This window comes from Ovis canadensis, chromosome 3, assembly GCF_042477335.2.
Source record: "Ovis canadensis isolate MfBH-ARS-UI-01 breed Bighorn chromosome 3, ARS-UI_OviCan_v2, whole genome shotgun sequence".
Lineage (NCBI taxonomy): Eukaryota > Metazoa > Chordata > Mammalia > Artiodactyla > Bovidae > Ovis > Ovis canadensis.
The window spans coordinates 62,221,241-62,239,400 of NC_091247.1; the positions used below are offsets into that span (position 1 = coordinate 62,221,241).

General features: G+C 44.1%; 2 protein-coding genes across 27 annotated transcripts in view; both read left to right on the forward strand.

Moving 5' to 3' along the window:
• LOC138435568 (E3 SUMO-protein ligase RanBP2-like) overlaps positions 1-7,704 on the forward strand; it is a 59,167-nt gene extending 51,463 nt beyond the window's left edge. For all 4 annotated transcript variants that reach the window (XM_069580393.1, XM_069580394.1, XM_069580395.1 and 1 more), the window contains 6 exons: positions 726-930; positions 1,479-1,580; positions 4,644-4,789; positions 5,474-5,747; positions 5,865-6,190; positions 6,522-7,704. In XM_069580393.1, coding sequence (XP_069436494.1) covers positions 726-930; positions 1,479-1,580; positions 4,644-4,789; positions 5,474-5,747; positions 5,865-6,190; positions 6,522-6,827 — 1,359 coding nt within the window. In that variant the 3' untranslated portion in view covers positions 6,828-7,704. The remainder of the gene's footprint in view (positions 1-725; positions 931-1,478; positions 1,581-4,643; positions 4,790-5,473; positions 5,748-5,864; positions 6,191-6,521) is intronic.
• A 732-nt stretch (positions 7,705-8,436) lies between these two features.
• Positions 8,437-18,160, forward strand: part of CCDC138 (coiled-coil domain containing 138) — a 31,003-nt gene continuing 21,279 nt past the window's right edge. For 2 of the 23 annotated variants that reach the window (XM_069580404.1, XM_069580405.1), the window contains exons 1-7: positions 8,633-8,756; positions 9,168-9,225; positions 9,592-9,708; positions 12,132-12,254; positions 14,111-14,298; positions 14,931-15,089; positions 17,046-17,165. In XM_069580404.1, coding sequence (XP_069436505.1) covers positions 8,664-8,756; positions 9,168-9,225; positions 9,592-9,708; positions 12,132-12,254; positions 14,111-14,298; positions 14,931-15,089; positions 17,046-17,165 — 858 coding nt within the window. In that variant the 5' untranslated portion in view covers positions 8,633-8,663. Of the gene's footprint in view, positions 8,997-9,167; positions 9,226-9,591; positions 9,709-12,126; positions 12,255-14,110; positions 14,299-14,930; positions 15,090-17,045; positions 17,166-17,861; positions 18,093-18,160 lie in introns of those variants that run through there. The other 21 variants (XM_069580409.1, XM_069580398.1, XM_069580411.1 and 18 more) reach the window with 21 other exon arrangements.

An 18,160-nucleotide genomic window follows, 5' to 3' on the forward strand; every position in this document is an offset into this window, starting at 1 on the left:
GTTCAGTGCTCTTTTGTTGGGACGACCCTGTAAGCAGTAGGAAGCAGGTCAGTGAGGGGGCCCAGTCATAACCTCCCTTTTCTTCTCTGCCTAGCCATCCTCCTGCTCAGCATTGTCCATTTCCGGAAGCCATCTTTGCCCTGGGGCGGAGTTTCAGAGGAGGTTGTGTGCTCTCGGTCCTTGCAGAGATGGCTCCTGAGGCAGGGACTGGCCATGTTGGCTGGGGGTGGGCCGCTTGAACAACGGGCCCCAGGGCCCAGGGCCTGCATCCTTGGTGGCAGTACCCCATCAGTATATGCCAGGGCTCGTGGCTCAGCACCAGCAGGAGCAACCAAGGGGGGCAGTTGGCTCAGGCCAGCGCCTTTTCATGTTCCTGCTGTGGCTTGTGGACCCGGATAGGCTGGCCCCTGGAAGCTGAAGTATTCATGGTCTCATCACCAGACCTGGTGCTCCTCACTGGTAGACTTCACATTGCTTCATGTCTCAGGATTCCTGGTCCTCCTGCTCTGATCCACTTCCCAGTGGCTTCTGCTTGCTTTGTCCTTTTCAGTCTAGTTCAGTTGCAGGTGCTGGAGAGACTGGAGGTAACATGGTGGAGAGAACAGTATGCTTACTCCATTTTGTCCAGAATTCCGTATCATCTCTTTATTGTAAAATTGAGTATATGATCCTTTTTGTCACTCAGTATTTAATGGCATAGTTATTTGTTACTTTTCTCTTTGCAGAAATCCCAGGACGAGAACATAGCTAGCTCACCTGATGGCATGTGTACAGATGACACTAAAGTGACTGTGCCATTTTTGTGTAAATCTGAAGAGCCAGAGTTTACTACCAAATCTGTTAGTTCACCATCAGTTTCTTCTGGAACTGTTGACAAACCTGTGGATTTATCTACTAGAAAGGAAAATGATGCAGATTCTACAAGCCAAGGTAAAATTTGATGTATGTTTATAGCAACCTTGTAGGCATGAATTTCTGCATAAGGTACAGTGGTTCTGAGACGATACTTTCAAATGTACATCCAGGAATTCTCTTTCTTAAACTGAGATGTACAAAGGGGCATGAGGTAATTCAATTTTCTTAGTGAACACAGAATCTTTACATAGCTATTTCCTGAAATCCTTCTTGGAATGAATGTTTGTTTAGATGATACTAGACCATGTGAAGCAGAAGCTATGTAGCTCTCTGTCTGACTTAGTATAGATCTACATCTCATTTTTTTAAATGATCTTAAGCATGCTGCTTCTGGTGTATTGTTCATTGAGAATAAATAGTACCTGTAAACTTGTAAGTTTTCTTCGGAGAAATAACTAGATTATAAATACTCCTTACCCCCACCCCACCGCATCAGTAGTATAGCAGGTCCTACCCTTCCCAGCATACACACACACATACGCCTTCCCTTTGGGTCCTGGGTAAATCTTTGATGTTCAACATATGTTAAATGAAATACTAAAATTGCTCTTTTCCTTTGCCAGTGGAAAGCAAAACAGTTACGTTTGGATTTGGAAGTGGCACAGGGCTGTCATTTGCAGACTTGGCTTCCAGTAACTCTGGGGATTTTGCTTTTGGATCCAAAGGTAAGATTAGGAGGAGAGGCTTCAGTGACTGTGTTACAGAAGTGGGCACCCCTGGAGGGTGAGTCCTTCGTTGCAGGGTTGTCGCTCACCAAGAATTTTCTCTTAATTCATTGTCACTTGTGCTAGTCTTGCCCATCCTGAAATGCAGAACCCTCCCTCCAGTTTTGGAGTAACTTTGGGATTGTTCTTCTAGTTATACTTTTGATTTGCTAATATTTCAAGATGTGCATCTGTAATTGTTTAGGAGATGACTTTGAAGTTTTCTATTTTTGCATTATCCTTGATTGTATTTTTCATATAAGGGTTGTGCTAATTTATAACTGGTGAGCTTTCCCATCTTTTCCAGTGGTTTTTCTAGTTTTGGTCTGTTTTGGTATCATTTGTAGAAAATAATCCTTTTCCTTGTTTATGGTATACTGTATTTTCCTATTCTTAGATATCTATCATATAACAGATTACAGCACCACCACCTAAACTGAATTGATGATTTGCAGAATAAATTTTATTGAAGATATATAATTACATGATTAATTCAAAATAGTGTTATTCCATCTCACATATTTTACTTGTGTCACAGTTCCATCATTTATAGAAACATATATAAAACTTTAAGAAATTACCTTCAGATGTTGTGTTACTTTGGAATTCATAGCCTCATTGATGTCACATTGCTTTATTTTTAATTTATTTAGTAGTTTGAAGTCACAGGATAATAGGTCAGCAAATACAGCAATAGAATGGGTACAATTACCCACCAATGAAAAGCCAGATACAAGCTGATGTGTTAGGTTGCTTGATACTCCGTCAGTGTTGTGCAGTAAAGTTGACATCGAACAGCTCCAGATCTGTGTGGGAGGCTTGCCCTGAGTTACCTGCTGATTCAGTGAGATTATCCACCAAGCTCTTTTTTTTTTTCCAAGCTACACCTTTTAGTTTGTGTCCTTAAATCTGACAGGAATTTGTACTTTATCTTTTCAAATAAGTAGCTTTTGGTTTTATCAGTTCTTTTGTTTTTTTATCTCCAGATTTGTCATTACTTTCCTTTAAATTATGATTAGTTTTCTTATGTATTGAATGTCTACTTTAATTAATATTGTGCTAATATTATAAGCACAGAATAGTATTTTGTAACTGTAAATCCCCTGGAATCCATTTCATGTATTTTCATGGGGAGTTTTCACATTTGTAAATTTTTAATACTTTAGCCTTTGACTAAGAGCTTGTAGGATTTAAAATTTTTTTTTTTAATGAAGGTCAGTTTCATCAGAATGATTTTTTGCTTCTCAAACATATTTCTGGCCTTGTGTGGACCTTTTTGACCTTAAACTTTTTGTTTTGGTTGGTTTTAAGTCTGGAGGAGTCTTTTCTTTCTCCTCTTCTATTATGTGTTATTTCTGTGGTGATTGCTTTTTCTTCATCTGTTCATTTTATTTTTGTCTCACTTTCTTTTCTTTTGTTCTTTTTTCTCTGTTTCTCCTGAAAGTCGTCATCACACAGGTCGACCAGTCACTCTGTGTCTTTTGTGTAATATTTCATACGGAAACTAAGACAATAAGAAACAGCTGTTTATCTGCTGCTTCCCTGTGCCTGACATTTTATCATATTTCCTTGAGATTTTGTAATGTTTCCATTAAACCCAGAGTGGAAGCTTCCTAGGTATTGCTACCTAGAATACAGTTGTTGATATTGATTATTGCCAGACTTATCTTTATACTTTTACTGAATAAATTCTTTTTCCTGCCCCTTTAGAGCAGTGGTTTTCAGTTCTCTGCTTCATATTAGAATTCCTGGGAGCTTTTTAAAGGGATAGGTGGAACACTTGATAGTTAAGTCATGTTGGGCTCTGGGTGTGGGACCCAGGCACTGGTATTTCATAGGAGCTGTTGGTGTGATTTTAATATGCACCCAATGTTACGAACCATTGCTTTAGAGGAATTTTGAGATTTTCTGCCATATGTCTCAGGGTATTGGGGTAATTGAAAATTTTTTTCTGCTTGGGAGCTCCTAACAAGTGCTTTTTGAGCTTTACACCTATGAATCAACTAGGTCTATGCTTTATTCTCAGGAAGCCCCCACACAATCTGAGATGGTACTTTTGTTTGAGCATTCATTTGCTATTTATTCGTACGACTTTTTTTTTTCCTGTTTTTTTTCCTCCCAGTTAAACCTGTCTTAGAAGAATTTACTGTTTCATTAGACACTCATTTTGTTCTTTCTTCAAGGTGCTGAGTTTTTAACTGATCTGTGACAATTTTTGCCTTCTCCTGAGTTTTTGTATCAGATGTAGGATTAGAGAGCAGTGGTTTGTCAGTCAGCAAAGTGATGAAGAGTTGAGAGGTTTCTTTCCGCTAAGATAGTGGGGAATGTATTAATATTAGCAGGCTGGGTTGTCAGAGTTGAGATGTGGAAAAAACAGCATTTAGTGTTCACCTTCTCCAGGGTGGGAGGGAGGGAAAAGTTTTTGTTCCCCTGCGTAGGAGTGGGGAGCCTTTTCACCCATTAAGCCTGGTGTTGCTTGAGAGAGGGTGGGGTGGGGTGGGGCCAGTGAGCTGCTCCTGGGGCCACCAGTGCCACCTGGGCAAGAAGTTGAAGCTCTCATTCCATTTACCTTAGAAGAGAGCTAAGGTGGAGAAGTTACCAACTTGTAATCAGTCTGCTTTCAAAGTAGCAGATTTGGCCTCTTGGAGAACATTCTTAGGCTCTAAAGTTACTTTTTTCATGTAATAGAATGTTTTATGAAATAAACTACCCTTGGAGCTGTGTTGTGTTTTCAGGTTTCAAAGGATGCACTTTGAATGAAGAACCTGCTTCATTACTAAAAGTTCAGTGTCACTAAGACCTAAGGCTTATACAACCCTGTCTGTATACCCAGGCGTAAATGTTACTACATTCCTTTGTGCTCACCACTTGAGCTTAACTTGCCAGGAGAATGCAGTTTTAAGCATTTTTATTAGAAGTATGTCACATCATTGGAAATTAGATTCATTCATAAAGTACTGTAACAGGGATTAAAAGCTTATTAAAATAGATATCACTGTTTAAATATCCTAATTTATTCATCAGATAAAAATTTCCAGTGGGCAAATACTGGAGCAGCAGTGTTTGGAGCACAGTCAACTGGTAAAGTTGGCGAAGATGAAGATGGTAGTGATGAAGAGGTAGTTCATAATGAAGATATCCATTTTGAACCAATAGTGTCACTACCAGAGGTAAATATTAAAGTGTAAAAACCTTATACTAACTTCACATTTTAAGTTTAAAACTTGACATGGGCTTGATTTGTAGGGCTGACCTTGTTTGCATTTCTTTCAGAACATTGACCATTACAAATGGAAGCTCTTTATTACAAGTTCAATCTTAAAATGTAAATCATCCTTGTAAAAAAATTTACATACAAATGTTATTTGGAAAATTCTGTGTGAAATTGTTGGGAAGAACTTAATTTTTTCCTGTTTGTTTTCAATAACATAATTGAAGGAGCAAAATATTAAAAACCCATCTAAGCTGATATTTGCCACAGTCCTTTCAATAAAAAGTATATTGTACTTTCTCTAGACAGGAATGTTATTTTAGGCAAATTACTTTCATCAGTTTGAACCTTAGTCAGCAGATAGTATTTTTCTTGAAGAACAAGATTTTTTTTTTTTAACCTCTTCTCTCCTGTAAAAGATTGTATTTGATTTCCAAAAAGAGGAAGGATGTTAATAAGTACAAAGAAAACATTTAATGACAAATCTTTCCTGCCTCATCCGAATCTGCCGTATAGTAACCCTAGGATGTTAACTCTTTTCAAATTCTGTTCATGTCAGTGTGTTAAGGAATTTGGATCTTTGGAATTTGTTATGAGTATTTTATAAGCAGCAGCTTATAGGTAATTTCATCTCCTGTCACAGGTAGAAGTAAAATCTGGAGAAGAAGATGAAGAAATTTTATTTAAAGAGAGAGCCAAACTTTACAGGTGGGATCGAGAGGCCAGTCAGTGGAAAGAGCGTGGCGTTGGAGACATGAAGATCCTCTGGCACACGGTGAAGAATTACTTTCGGATTCTGATGAGGAGAGACCAGGTGTTCAAAGTGTGTGCGAACCATGTCATCACCAAGACGATGGAACTGAAACCCTTGAATGTTTCCAACAATGCTTTAGTTTGGACTGCCTCAGATTATGCTGGTGAGCTCTGCACTCAATGCTACTTTCCAGTTTTTTACTTTTCTAAATTGACAACAAATATATAAAACAATTTTTTTTAAGTTATTTTAACACTAAGGCCATTGTGTTGTTTAACAGATGGAGAAGCCAAAGTGGAACAGCTTGCAGTGAGATTTAAAACTAAAGAAATGGCTGATTGTTTCAAGAAAAAATTTGAAGAATGTCAACAGAATTTATTGAAACCCCAGAAATCACTGACATCAGAGTTCTCAAAGGAGACAAATCCTGTGGTGTTTTTTGACATTTGTGCAGATGATGAGCCCCTGGGACGCATAACCATGGAATTATTTTCAAACATTGTTCCTAAAACTGCTGAGAACTTCAGAGCACTGTGCACTGGAGAGAAGGGCTTTGGTTTCAAGAGCTCCATATTCCACAGAGTGATTCCAGATTTTGTTTGCCAAGTAAGTCTTAAGTGTGCATCACACCAGTGTGGGAAATCTGAGTGTTTCTCCTTACCTGTAATTGTAGACTATAGCTTTCCCACACCCCCAGCTTCTATCCCCACAAGAACTTGCAGCCTAAAAGCGTTCATATTTCTAATGCCTTGAACCTGATAGAAATTAAGGGTGGGAAAAGATCTTTTCATTTTTGTTTCCTTTCACAAATTTCTTAGTTTTTTCAAACTGCATTCTCAGAGAAGCTGGGTATTTAGGACCTACCCTTCAGTGGTTAGTTCTGTATGTGTTTTAATGTTTTATTTGTGATTCCTGTTAATTGAAATCTTTTTTTCAGGGGGGAGATATCACAAAACATGATGGAACAGGAGGACGGTCCATTTATGGAGATAAATTTGAAGATGAAAATTTTAATGTGAAACATACAGTTCCTGGTTTACTATCAATGGCCAATCGAGGCCAGGACACCAATAATTCTCAGTTTTTCATAACACTGAAAAAAGCAGACTGTTTGGACTTTAAGCATGTAGTATTTGGGTTTGTTAAAGATGGTATGGATACTGTGAAAAAGATTGAGTCATTTGGTTCTCCTAAAGGGTCTGTTAGTCGAAGAATTATTATCACAGAATGTGGACAGATATAAAATCATTGTTTTCCATAGTAAATTTTACCTGTATAAAAGTTGAATTGAGGCCTAGCTGTTTTGACAACATGGTAATTAATTATGTTCAGCTTTTGAAAATGGACTCCAATGTACAAATGTAAAATTGCAGCTTATAGCTGTTGTCACTTTCTAATGTGTTATAATTGACCTTGCATGGTGTGAAATAAAAGTTTAAACACTGGTGTATTTTCAGGTGTACTTGTGTTTATGTACTCCTGACATATTTGTATTAAAATGGAATACTAATCTTGTTAAAAGCAATAGACCTTCTCAAACTATTGAAAGAATATGATATATGCAATTTAATTTTAGTTCCTTTTAAGATATTAGACTTCCTGCATGGATATACTTACTGTTTGAATAAAGGGACCATGACTTGGATAATTTTTATTTCAGATTTGGACTATATTTGGTAATTTTAACTATTGGTGTGTTCAGTTATGAACAATTCACTTGTAAATGGGTAGAGCCACAGAGGGCAGAGACTTAACCAAAGTGCTCTTCTATAAATTCTTGCACCTCCTGTATAGTTAAATTCTCTTTTAAGCAGAGTACCTTCTTTCCTTAAAATACGTAGCTTCCTGCGCCCTTTCAAAGGTATTAAATTAATTTTTACATTTTAAGTTGAGTAATTATTTTTTAAAAAACCTTTCTGTCATCTGTTTCTACTACCTCAAACTGCATTGGTTCTGATAGAACTTGAATTTTTCCTTGCAGTTATTGTGATAAAGTATGAGTATTTTAAACAGGTCTATACCATGTTCTTTGGTTAAAGATTTGCTTTATACTAGATTGTTGCAGTACCTTTTTCTGGTGAATTTTGTAGCAAAAATAAAGTGACAATTGTTAACAGCCATGATATTTAAAAACTTCATTACTTGTGCATCTTAATTGTTTGTTCATTCTGGAACCAAAGTAAGAATAATTAAATATCTGTAAACTCAGACTGCCACCTAATTGCCAGAGCTCCCAAGGAAAGGACTGTTTTCAAGTCGGGTATATACTGAACACCTACTTGGAAATGGCTGATGGAAAAAGCTGGACAACGGGGGGCACATTTTCGTCAGCCTGCTCAGTGTAGGACCTCGGAGTCCCCCGAGCACGTTGTGCACGTCACGTCGCAGCCCCCGTAGGCGGTGTGCTCAGACTGCGGGGCTGTCGCGCTGTTCGGGGTCTGGAAACAGGCTGTCCTGGGGCAGCACCTGCTTACCGCCCGAGGTGGGGTACGAGTGCGGGGTGCAGTGGACTCCCTGACCCCCGACTGTGTGTTGGGGGGAGAGGGGGTGTGCATACGCGCCGGTCCCGAGGGCTCCGCTTCTCCGTGTAAGAAGGCGCCTGGGGGCTTGTGGGCTGCGGGGGACTCCGAGGCGCCCTGAACCATTACAGCTGTGGATCCAGGTTTGGAAACGAACGCTCCAGCCGAAACCAACTTCTCCAGCCAGGACAAGTCTGAGCTACGTACGAGAAAGATGCACCCGGATGGCGCTTCGACTCGACTCCAGCGGAACGCGCGCGACCCTCGGGAAGGAAAGGAAACGATGACCCCGCGCGCCGGCTCACATCTCGCCCCCACGGGCCGCGAACACATACAGGCCCAAAGGTGTTCGCGCCGATGGCAAGCGGGAGCCGGGGTGTACGCGCGTCGTAACACGCATCCGCAAGGCCCGCCCCTCCACGAGTCCGAGGGCTGTTCCCTAAGAAACAGGAGTCAGCGTCCCTGCCGGGGGCGGGGCGTGTCCTGCGTCACGGCGTATATTCTCCTCGCAGCCCCGCCCCCCGCGCGCTGTTGCCAGGGAGACGACGTCGGTCGCGGCCATGGAGCCGAGAGTCGTGAAGCCGCCGGGGCAAGATCTGGTAGTGGAGCGCCTCAAAAGCCGCTACGGCCTGGTGGGCGGCTGCCTTAGCGAGGTGAAGCCCGGCCCTGCCAGGTTCGCGGGTAGCCGGATCTGCAGGTTGGAGAGGGCGCGAGGCGGAACCTCTGGCGGCGGCGTGCGGGGAGCGGGCTCCCGGCGGGCACGCGCTTCGGAGGATCGATGCGCGTCACCGCGGGAACGCGCGCAGGCATACCCCGCGAAGACTTGGGTGAGGGTCGGAGCTGCGTCAGTCCGGGCGTTGGGCGGTGAGTCCGAGCCGGTTTCACGGCGCAAGGTGCGCCCCAAGGTGCCCGGTGGGTCCGCGGGGGCCGCCTGTGTGCGGGGGCCCGGCGTGCGTGTCGGGCGGCGGGAGGGGGCGCCGCGCGGGGCCAGGGTTCCAGGAGTCGAAGGAGACAGGGGCCGGGGGACGGATCCGCCCCGGTCACCTCTCCATCCTCTCTTCCAGCCTGGGCGCCGGCGACAGGACGTGGCGGAGCGGCGGCGGCGGCCTCCCCGCACCCCAGGTAGGGCGGCGGCTGGGTTGTTCCCCGCAGGCCGCAGATGTAGGTAGTTTACCGTGTGAGTTCAGTGCTTAGAGCGCATCAGAGGAAACAGCACTGTGTTGAGCCATCGGGGACTTGGCCTGGCCCCTGGGTCCTTCTGTTCCGACGCGGAACAGGGTCATCGGTACCGGGTCCCTGCCGCGAACGCGTGCGGGGTGGGGGCGGGGGAGGCGATGAACTACGCGCTGTTTGACCATCCGCCTGGAGGCCAGTCTGCTGGAAGCCGGTGTGGCGGAGACGCAGACGGGAGACCTGCGGAGCCGAGAACTAGGTGGTCGGTGCCGGACCTTACTGAGCCGCCTCGGCTGCCTTCCCTCCTGTTCACAGAGGATTTGGACATCTTCTCCTGCGGAGATAAAGTCGGTCCGTCTTTGAGATGTTTCTCTGACGAGAGGAGGCGGCACCCCGCGTCCCTCCGCGGTGTTCTCACGGTGAACTGGCAAGGTACCCCGAGTTCTGCTGGGGGTCCCCCCTCCGTCCCTGGGTATCGCGAAAGCAAGGTGGGGTGCGGAGGCTGCCTGGTATGCGCCTTTCTGTGGAAGAAGGCATCGGCGGTAGGGAGCCCGCTGGGCGGTGGAGGAGACTGGGCGCTGCTAGTTCCTGAGCATTTGATGGAACCACACGCCTAGCGTCCTGTTTGCAGACATAATGCAGGGTTACTCACACTGCAGGACAGATGGCTCTTCATCCAGGACCCAAAAGAAGGCCTTGCTCTCTTATTTATTTTTTAATAAGGAACTACGATAAAAATGACTACAAGTTTGTTCAGAAGCAGTCGGTATGGTGTATCTCCTGCTGTGGTAAGCACTGTGCTATACTTAGGTAGCAGAGAGAGATGGGAGAGGTCAGCCCTGGGATTGGGGCCTACAGAATATTACACCATGTGCTGCTAGGCTGTGAGGGGTCAGCAGTTTTGTAGAGTTTACTCTGGGTAAAACCAGTGGAAGGTAAGGTGAAATAATGTTCTAAGCTGAATATTATTAATGCCAAAAATATGTGGCAGAAAGAAGTGCTAAGGTATCGAAAGCGAACAAGCATTTTGAGATGATGTTAAACTGTAAAGTTGTGGACATATACAAAGACAAGCATTGAGGTAATTGTGGAGAGGGAAAAAAACATTGTGCCTGAAATATCTATTGTTACTGTGATTGATATCTTGGAGCTTGCATTGTTTCATTTTCTGATCATTAGTCCATGTGAAGCACTTGGAATGCTGTTCAGTACATAGAAGGGCACTCAGGTGCACCACTGTCATCACCGTCGCTGTGGTCTCCTTTGGCACTCACAGAGTCATCTAGTTGATCTGGAGTCAAGGTGTGGACATGAACGTGAGGGGACTTCCCTGGTGGTCCAGTGATTAAGCATCCACCTTGCAATGCAGGGAATGTGGGTTGGATCTCTGGTTGGGGAACTGAGCAACTGATTTCATATGCCACAACTAAGATCCAACACAGCCAAATAAAATATTTTTTAAAGAAAGATGTAAACATGGGTAGTTTGATTATTGTTGTGCTTGTTGTTCAGTGGCTAAGTCATGTTCGACTCTTTGCGACCCCATGGACCGCGGCACACCAGGCTTCTCCGTCCATCATCTCCCTGAGTTTGCTCAAACTTAGTGCGTTGAGTCAGTGATACCATCCAACCATCTCATGCTCTGTTGCCCCGTTCTCCTCTTGCCCTCAGTTTTTCCTAGCATCAGGGTCTTTTCCAATGAATCAGCTTTTCACATCAGGTGGCCAGAGTATTGGAGCTTCAGCATCAGTGCTTCCAATGAATATTCAGGATAATTTCCTTTAGAATTGACTGGTTTGATCTCCCTGCTGTCCCAAGTTTGATTATAGAGAAAGAAAACTGCTGAAAATTATAAGTTCATGGAAGTTATTTTCTTTTTTGAACTGATAGTTTTATCTTCCTTAAATGGTCTGGGTATGGTGTCAAGTTGAAGCTTTAGGACTGTGAAAGGTTTTAACTTTGGACAGTTTTCCCACCAGTCCCTGTGGAATTACAGGGCTGCCCAGCACCTTTGTCTATCGAGTGCTTGAAAAGGGGCTGGTCTGAACTAAGTTGTGCTGTAAGTAAAAAACACTGCATTTTCAAGATAGATAAAAGAATGTAAAGTATCTTATTTTTAATATTGATTGTATGCTAAAATGATTATCTTTTAGATATATTGGATTAAATATAATACACTGTTAAAATTTCATGTCTTTTTATGTTTTTAAAGTAGCTGCGAGAATTTATTTTTTCTTTCTTTATGGCAGTGCTGCAAAGCTTCTGAGATCTTAGTCCTCAGACCAGGGATTAAATTTGGGCCCTGGGCCATGAAAGCACAGAGTCCTAACCACTGAACTGCCAAAGAATTCCTGAAAAATTTAAGTTATCTTTTGTCACTTACAGCGTATTCCCTTTGAATAGCTGGCTCTGGAAATGCCGACGTTCAGATGATCTTTTTGGAGAGAACATCTGGGATTCTAGTTCTGCTTCACCTTTTGCTAGTTATGTCACCTGTCAGTTACCCTGTCGGTTATTTAACTTAAGATTCAGTTTCCCCACCTTCAACACTCGTTCTCGTAGTTGTTAATGGAATTAAAGACACAGAGCCTGTTCTATCCACCTCACAGCAATACGGGGTCAGGAGGAAGGGTGTACTTTGCAGTTGCGCGTGTCTGAATGTGACGAAAGTTCACACGTGAGTTTTTAGCATCATGACTGGTAGTTTATAGTTTTTCCTTTTGCATTTTAAAAAATGTTTACTTGTTACTTTTTTTCAATTGTTATGCTGCTAATATTTGAAGCAGTCTCTCCTCCTTTAAATGGCTGTAGAAATCTTCCAGAATGCTGTGATTGATTTTTTCTTTAAAGCCTAGATGATGAACTGGATTCTTTTCAAGATTTGAAAGAACCAGAAACAGAAGAAGAGTTCACTGGCAGTGACTCTCGAGTTAGTACCTCCAAAATAAACAGGCAGTCCTTTAAAGAGACAGGCAAAGGTAAGAGAAATGCTCATTTCAGAACAGTCATTTAAACAGCAGCTCTGTCAAGTAGGGCACTAAAGCTTACCCTGCAGTGGTAACCCTAGTTCTCAAGGTGTGCATTTCTTTGTCCTGAGTCTTTGTGAGCCATGAACTGGTTGCTGTGCTTGTCATTAAGTTAAAGGAGAAGAGAAAAATAAACTTAATGATTTTCCAGTAGAATTTCCACACCATCGAAGTTTATCAAAAATCACTTAATAATCCATGAATATTATAATCTTTTCAGTTCTTTTTCTTGTCGGTATTTCTTAGGAAGTAGGATTGTGGTTGTTGTTTAGTTGCTAAGTCATGTTTGACTCTTTTGCGATCCCACAGACTGCAGGCTCCTCTGTCCAAGAAATTTCCCAGGCAAGAATACTGAAGTGGGTTGCTATTTCCTCCCCCAGAGGATCCCAACCCAGGGACTGAACCCATGTCTCCTGCACTGGGAGGTGGATTCTTTACCACTGAGCCACCTGGCATGCCCTAAGATTGTGCTAGTAGGTGACTAACCCTTATACCTTTTAGGAAAATAGGCCAGGTCACTTGAGGCCTGGCCTCCTTCACCCTGAGTCAGCAGTTTCTCTCTATGTACCTGACTGCATGTGTGTGGTGGATTTTCCCACTGGAAACAACTGAAAATACAAGATAAAATATACAAAATGTTAAGTGTGTTTAAAAGTTAATAGAACTAAGGAATATTCCGGCCCGGGGCTGGTGGGCTGGGAGCCTGGGGAAACAGTCAGAGCACGGAGTGTTTCCCTTGAAGGGTGCTTGTGGAGCTGGGGAACAGGAAACACTTTCCTTTTAAAAAATTTCTATTTTTTATCTTGGCTCCCCCAGTCTGTCCAAGATGGGGGGTACCATGGAAACCCCCTCCTTAAAGCTGGGGGCTCCTCCTCAGCTGCGGGCCAGTGCAGGTGAAAGTCCCTGCTCATTGTGAGCAGAGCATGAGTGCGACAGCCCAGTGCCGGGGAGGAGCAGTGCGGGAGGGGCTCACCTCCACTGCTAGGGTTGCGGGGGCAGGGGGTACTTGGGTAACTGATTTGACATCACAGGTGGTGCTAGAGGTAAAGAACCCACCTGCCAATGCAGGAGACTTAAGAGACAAGGGTTTGATGCCTGGGTTGGGAAGATGCCCTAGAGGAGGGCATGGCAACCCACTCCATTATTCTTGCCTGAGAATCCCATGGACAGAGGAGCCTGGTGGGCTACAGTCCATGGGGTCTCAGAGTCAGACACACAGTTGAATGTGCACAGTAACGGCAGGAGCTCTCACCATGGCTGCCAGGAGCAAGGCTCCCCAGCCTCTGTGTAAACAGTGCAGCTTGGCGGTCACAAGGTATCGTCAAAGGCTAAAGCCGTGGAGGGTCGTGAACCTGCTGCCATCATTAACACAGGAGTACGGTGTTTAACAGAGGAGGTTATAGAGATTATGTAATTATATGATTAATTACAGATATCACATAAAGTTTTAAAACAAGCAAAACGAATAATTTTTTAAATGTCAAAGAAGTGGAGCAGTGATGAACACTGGATTGGTGGTTAGTTTGGTGTAAGGAAGCAAAGGGCACGTGTCAGGGCTCCTGAGGTAACTCTCCATCTCTTTGTCAAGGCAATTAACCCACTCATTTTTTAAATAGTCTTAGATTTACAGAGAAGTTGCACAAAGGCCACAGAGAATTTCTGGATGGCTTTCACCCAAATTTTCTAAATGTAAACCGTTGGCTGAGTCCTCCTTTTTTTCATCATATAGTACTTGAAACATTTTAACAATACAGTGAGGATATTTAAAACTGTAAACTAAGTTTTTAATTTAAATTTTGTTCTCTTAGCCAATGCCTGGCAAGCTAATGTGGCCTCACGTTCAAGGAGCTGGGCTGACTATTGTAGTGATGGCAGCAACTCCCCTTCCAAGCATGTTAGCTCCCCTGCGTCCAGGGCCCCACGGAAGCCAGGCCTGCTGCCCCGTCAGGTCAGCCAGATCTACGACGAGCTGCTCCAGATTCACCAGAAGCTGCAGGTGTGGACTCAGTGCTGCCCGGATGGCAGCCAGGGAGGAGGGGACTGAAGGGAGGGACGGGTGCAGCCAGGGCTGAAGCGGACCTGAGGGTCAGTGATGTGGAAGCTGGTTCAGGGGGGATGGGAGTTGAGGCCAGACTGAAGTGCACTGAGGAGGGTGCAGCCAACCAGGACAATGTTTTAGAGAAGTTTGTCCAGATGGGAGGTCAGAAGGCCAAGGCATTGGAAGCCCAGCCTCCCTTTGTAAGGCCATGGCCTCACCCTCTGTTTTGCTCAGAGGCTGTGGGAGCTGATGGGCTCTGGGGGAGGCTTGCATGGCTGTGGGAATGTAGGGGACGTGAGAGGATTTCTGGGCTCCACTGGAGCCTTTTCTGCTGATTGGAGGGAGAATGTTGGAGGGGCTCTTCCAAGGGGCAATGGGGAGCCGGGAGGGAAAGTGGGGAGTCTCCCCATGGTGCTCCCCTTGTCTGCACCCTGGATTCTCTCAGGTCCTCGTGCTGGAGTCTCCTGGCCGATCTCGGCATTGGTGGCCTGCAGGGTTCCCGCGTGCTGTGTGGTCGTTGCTCTGCGCTCCCCTGGCTCATGCTCAGTGGAGTGAGCTTCCCGGAGTGCTAATTCTATCCTTCCCCACAGTGTGAGACCACAGCCCAGCAGGAATTCGCTGAGGAGCTTCAGAAGCGAGAACGTTTTCTGGTCGAGAGGGAAGAGCTGCTCTTCAGACATGAAGGTGCCTTGAGTGAAGTGAAAGACGTCAGAGAAGAGGTCCTCATGCGGTTCCAGATCATGAAGGAGGTGAGCATGGCACTGACTGCAGAGGCCGGTTGCAACATTCCTCTGGACGTGGCTCATCTTCTGTAGACCTGGGATCCTAGCGTAGCCTCTGGAAGCCTGATAGTGAAGCCTGATAGTACTGTGCCCAGCTGGGCTCAGGCTGTGTCTTGTCATGTTCACTCATTTCCCAGAGCCTTTGTTGTTCTGGAGCTTGTGTGGTGCAGGCACCGCTGGGAGCCTGAGGCTGGGCTTCTCAGCCTTTGCTGTGATGCTCTGGGTCCCTAACATGCCTGTGGGGTGTTGGGCGGGGGTCGGGGTGGGCTTGTTGTCAACTGAGCTCGTGTCTCTGCCCCTTGGTTTCACCAGCTCAGGGCTGAGCTGGATTTGAGCACGTCCATGGATCATGGGTCCCCTCTTCTGTTTCCAGCCCTAGAAACCGAAGCCATTTCTCTGCAATTAGCAGGGCCAGAGCCTGCCGTGGGGCAAGGCCGTTGGAGAAATGGGGAAACAGAGCCCCTCGAGGGTTGTTTGCCCAGGTTTTTCCTCCTTTCTGCAACTCCCTGCTTGTTTTCCTTTGACTCCTTAGTAGTTGCTTTCTGTGTTTTTTTGTGTGGCTTTAATTGTGATCAGTAAGAGAAGCGGAGCGCAATGGGCTTATCCTTCTGGAAAAGGAACCCATGTCAAATGGTCTTAATATCTTCTGGAGGTGGAAAATGTATGCAGCTGAGAATGTTAATATTACCTTTAAAATAAGTGTTGTCTTTATGGCCATGTCTGAGTTATTTAAGGAGTCATTTAATGTAATCATAAAATTTCACACAGCTGATTTTTTTTTTAACGAGCTTGGATTTTCCGTGCATTCCATCTTCATTTCAGCCTTGGTTCTTTCTCTCTGGATTTGTCTCTTTGCTGCTCATAGGAAGTATAAAGCTAACTGCTTTATTTTAGTGGGACCTGGATGATTACTTGGAAGAAGGAAATCAGTTTCTTGATTTCTTGGGAAATTTACTTGTTTTAATAGATTATGAATAAATCTGAGAGTAAAAAGTGAAAGAAACTATGCAAGTATTTGCAAATCTAAACGTGCTCTTATTTGAATATAATTATAGGGGAAATTTATTTTAGTATTTATGAAACTGGTTAAGGAAAGTCAAATCGTTTGGGGCTCAGGAAATTTTATTATGTATTTAAGTTTTCTGAGATGTACAACAATTTTACCTAATTTATGAGAACAGTTCTATGTGTGGAATATTTCTTCTCCAGAGGGCTAATTTAAATCTTAAGTTTTAATTCACAAAGCTATGAATAATTAACTAGTCTCCTAAAAGTATCAGAACTCCTTTGTCATTCCATGATGTCAGAAATTATTTCAGTGAGTTTCTGTTGGAGATTTTTCTGAGCAGGACCAGAAAATAGCCTTAATGCTACTTAATTTGTATAATATGTTTTAACAGGTATTTAACATATTTTTAATGCTTTGTTATTAAGTTGGTTGATTATCCAATTTTTATAAATTACTTGCAGTGTCAGCCATTATGCTTAAATATACTGATTAAAATCCTTGTGATTCAAGGAGTTGTAATTTTTTTTTAAAGCCTAGTTTTTATTTTTTATTTATTTCTTGTAATTTTATATATTTGTTTTTGGCTGCACTGGGTCTTGGTTGCTGCACCAGCTTTTCTCTAGTTGTGGTGAGCGGGGCTACTGTCTAGTTGCAGTGTGCAGGCGGCTTCTCATTGCAGTGACTTCTCGCTGTGGAGCACAGACTTAGAGCACAGGCTCAGTAGTTGTGGTGAAAGGGCTTCAGTTGCTCTGAGGCATGTAGGATCTTCCCAGATCTGAGACTGAACCCTTGTCTCCTGCATTGGCAGACGGATTCTTTACTGAGCCACCAGGGAAGCCGCAGGGAGTTATAATTTATATGTAACTTGTGTTCAGTAGCATTAGTGATGTTGAATCTCTATTTTTCCCTCCTAGCAACATGATGCGGAAGTTGAGCACTTAACTGAAGTTCTTAAAGAGAGAAATAAGGAAAGCAAAAGGCTGAGGTCTTCCTTTGATGCATTGAAAGGATTGAATGATAGCTTAAAGAAACAGGTAAGACCTAGTTTATCTGTGTTAGATTATGAGACATTCTCAGAACTGTATAGATTAACCAGTTCAAGTCAGAATCTTAGAGCATATTCTGTGTAGAGAAAACCTTGATTATCATCTTTATTTGTTAGCTTTGTTATAAAATACTTCTGACTATAAAATAGTTAAGCTAGCTCTTGGTTTCTCATCATCTGTTCTGACAACTAGCTGAGCTATTTGACAACTTGGAATTTTTCAAACTGTTAAGAGCAGTGGCTAGATTAAAAACAAGCAAAAGGAAACCTGCTAACCTGGGGACTTCAGGTGCTGAGTTGTAGCTGTGTGTTGTTCTTGACCTGGCTGTTACACACCACCATGTACTTTTGGAGGGTCTGTTGTGTGTGGATCCTGTGCCGGGAGCACAAGCTCCCGCCCACCGCGCCACACTGCACTGCACTCTGTGTAGAGAGCTGTGGTGAGCTCACACCCACTGTGTCACTGTATATGTATGCAGAGCTGTGGGTCAGCTCAGTGCTCCGTCAGACTCAAGTTGCACTAGGTTCTTGCTAATTTTTTTTTTTTTTTTTTTGCTCCCTTTTGCCAGTTTTGAAGTGCAGGGCTTTGTGAAGAGGGAGAGGAGAGTGCTGGTGTGTTTGTGGGGCAGGAAGCATGCAAGAAAGTGAAAGTGAATTTGCTCAGTCACATCCGACTCTTTTGCAACCCCGTGGACTGTAGCCTACCAGGCTCCTCCCTCCATGGGATTCTCCCGGCAAGAGTACTGGAGTGGGTTGCCATTTCCTTCTCCAGGGGATCTTCCCAACCCAGGGATCGAACCCGGGTCGCCCTCATTCCAGGCAGACGCTTTCACCTCTGAGCCACCAGGGAAGCGCCAGGGAGGCATGGATGAGCACAAACGGGTGAACCTCGGCATTTTAGCAGCTGAGTCCCTGGGTGGGAAACTTTATGGATTCCAGCAGGGGGCTGAATGTGGACTCTGGAGCGTTTGCACCTCGAACTCC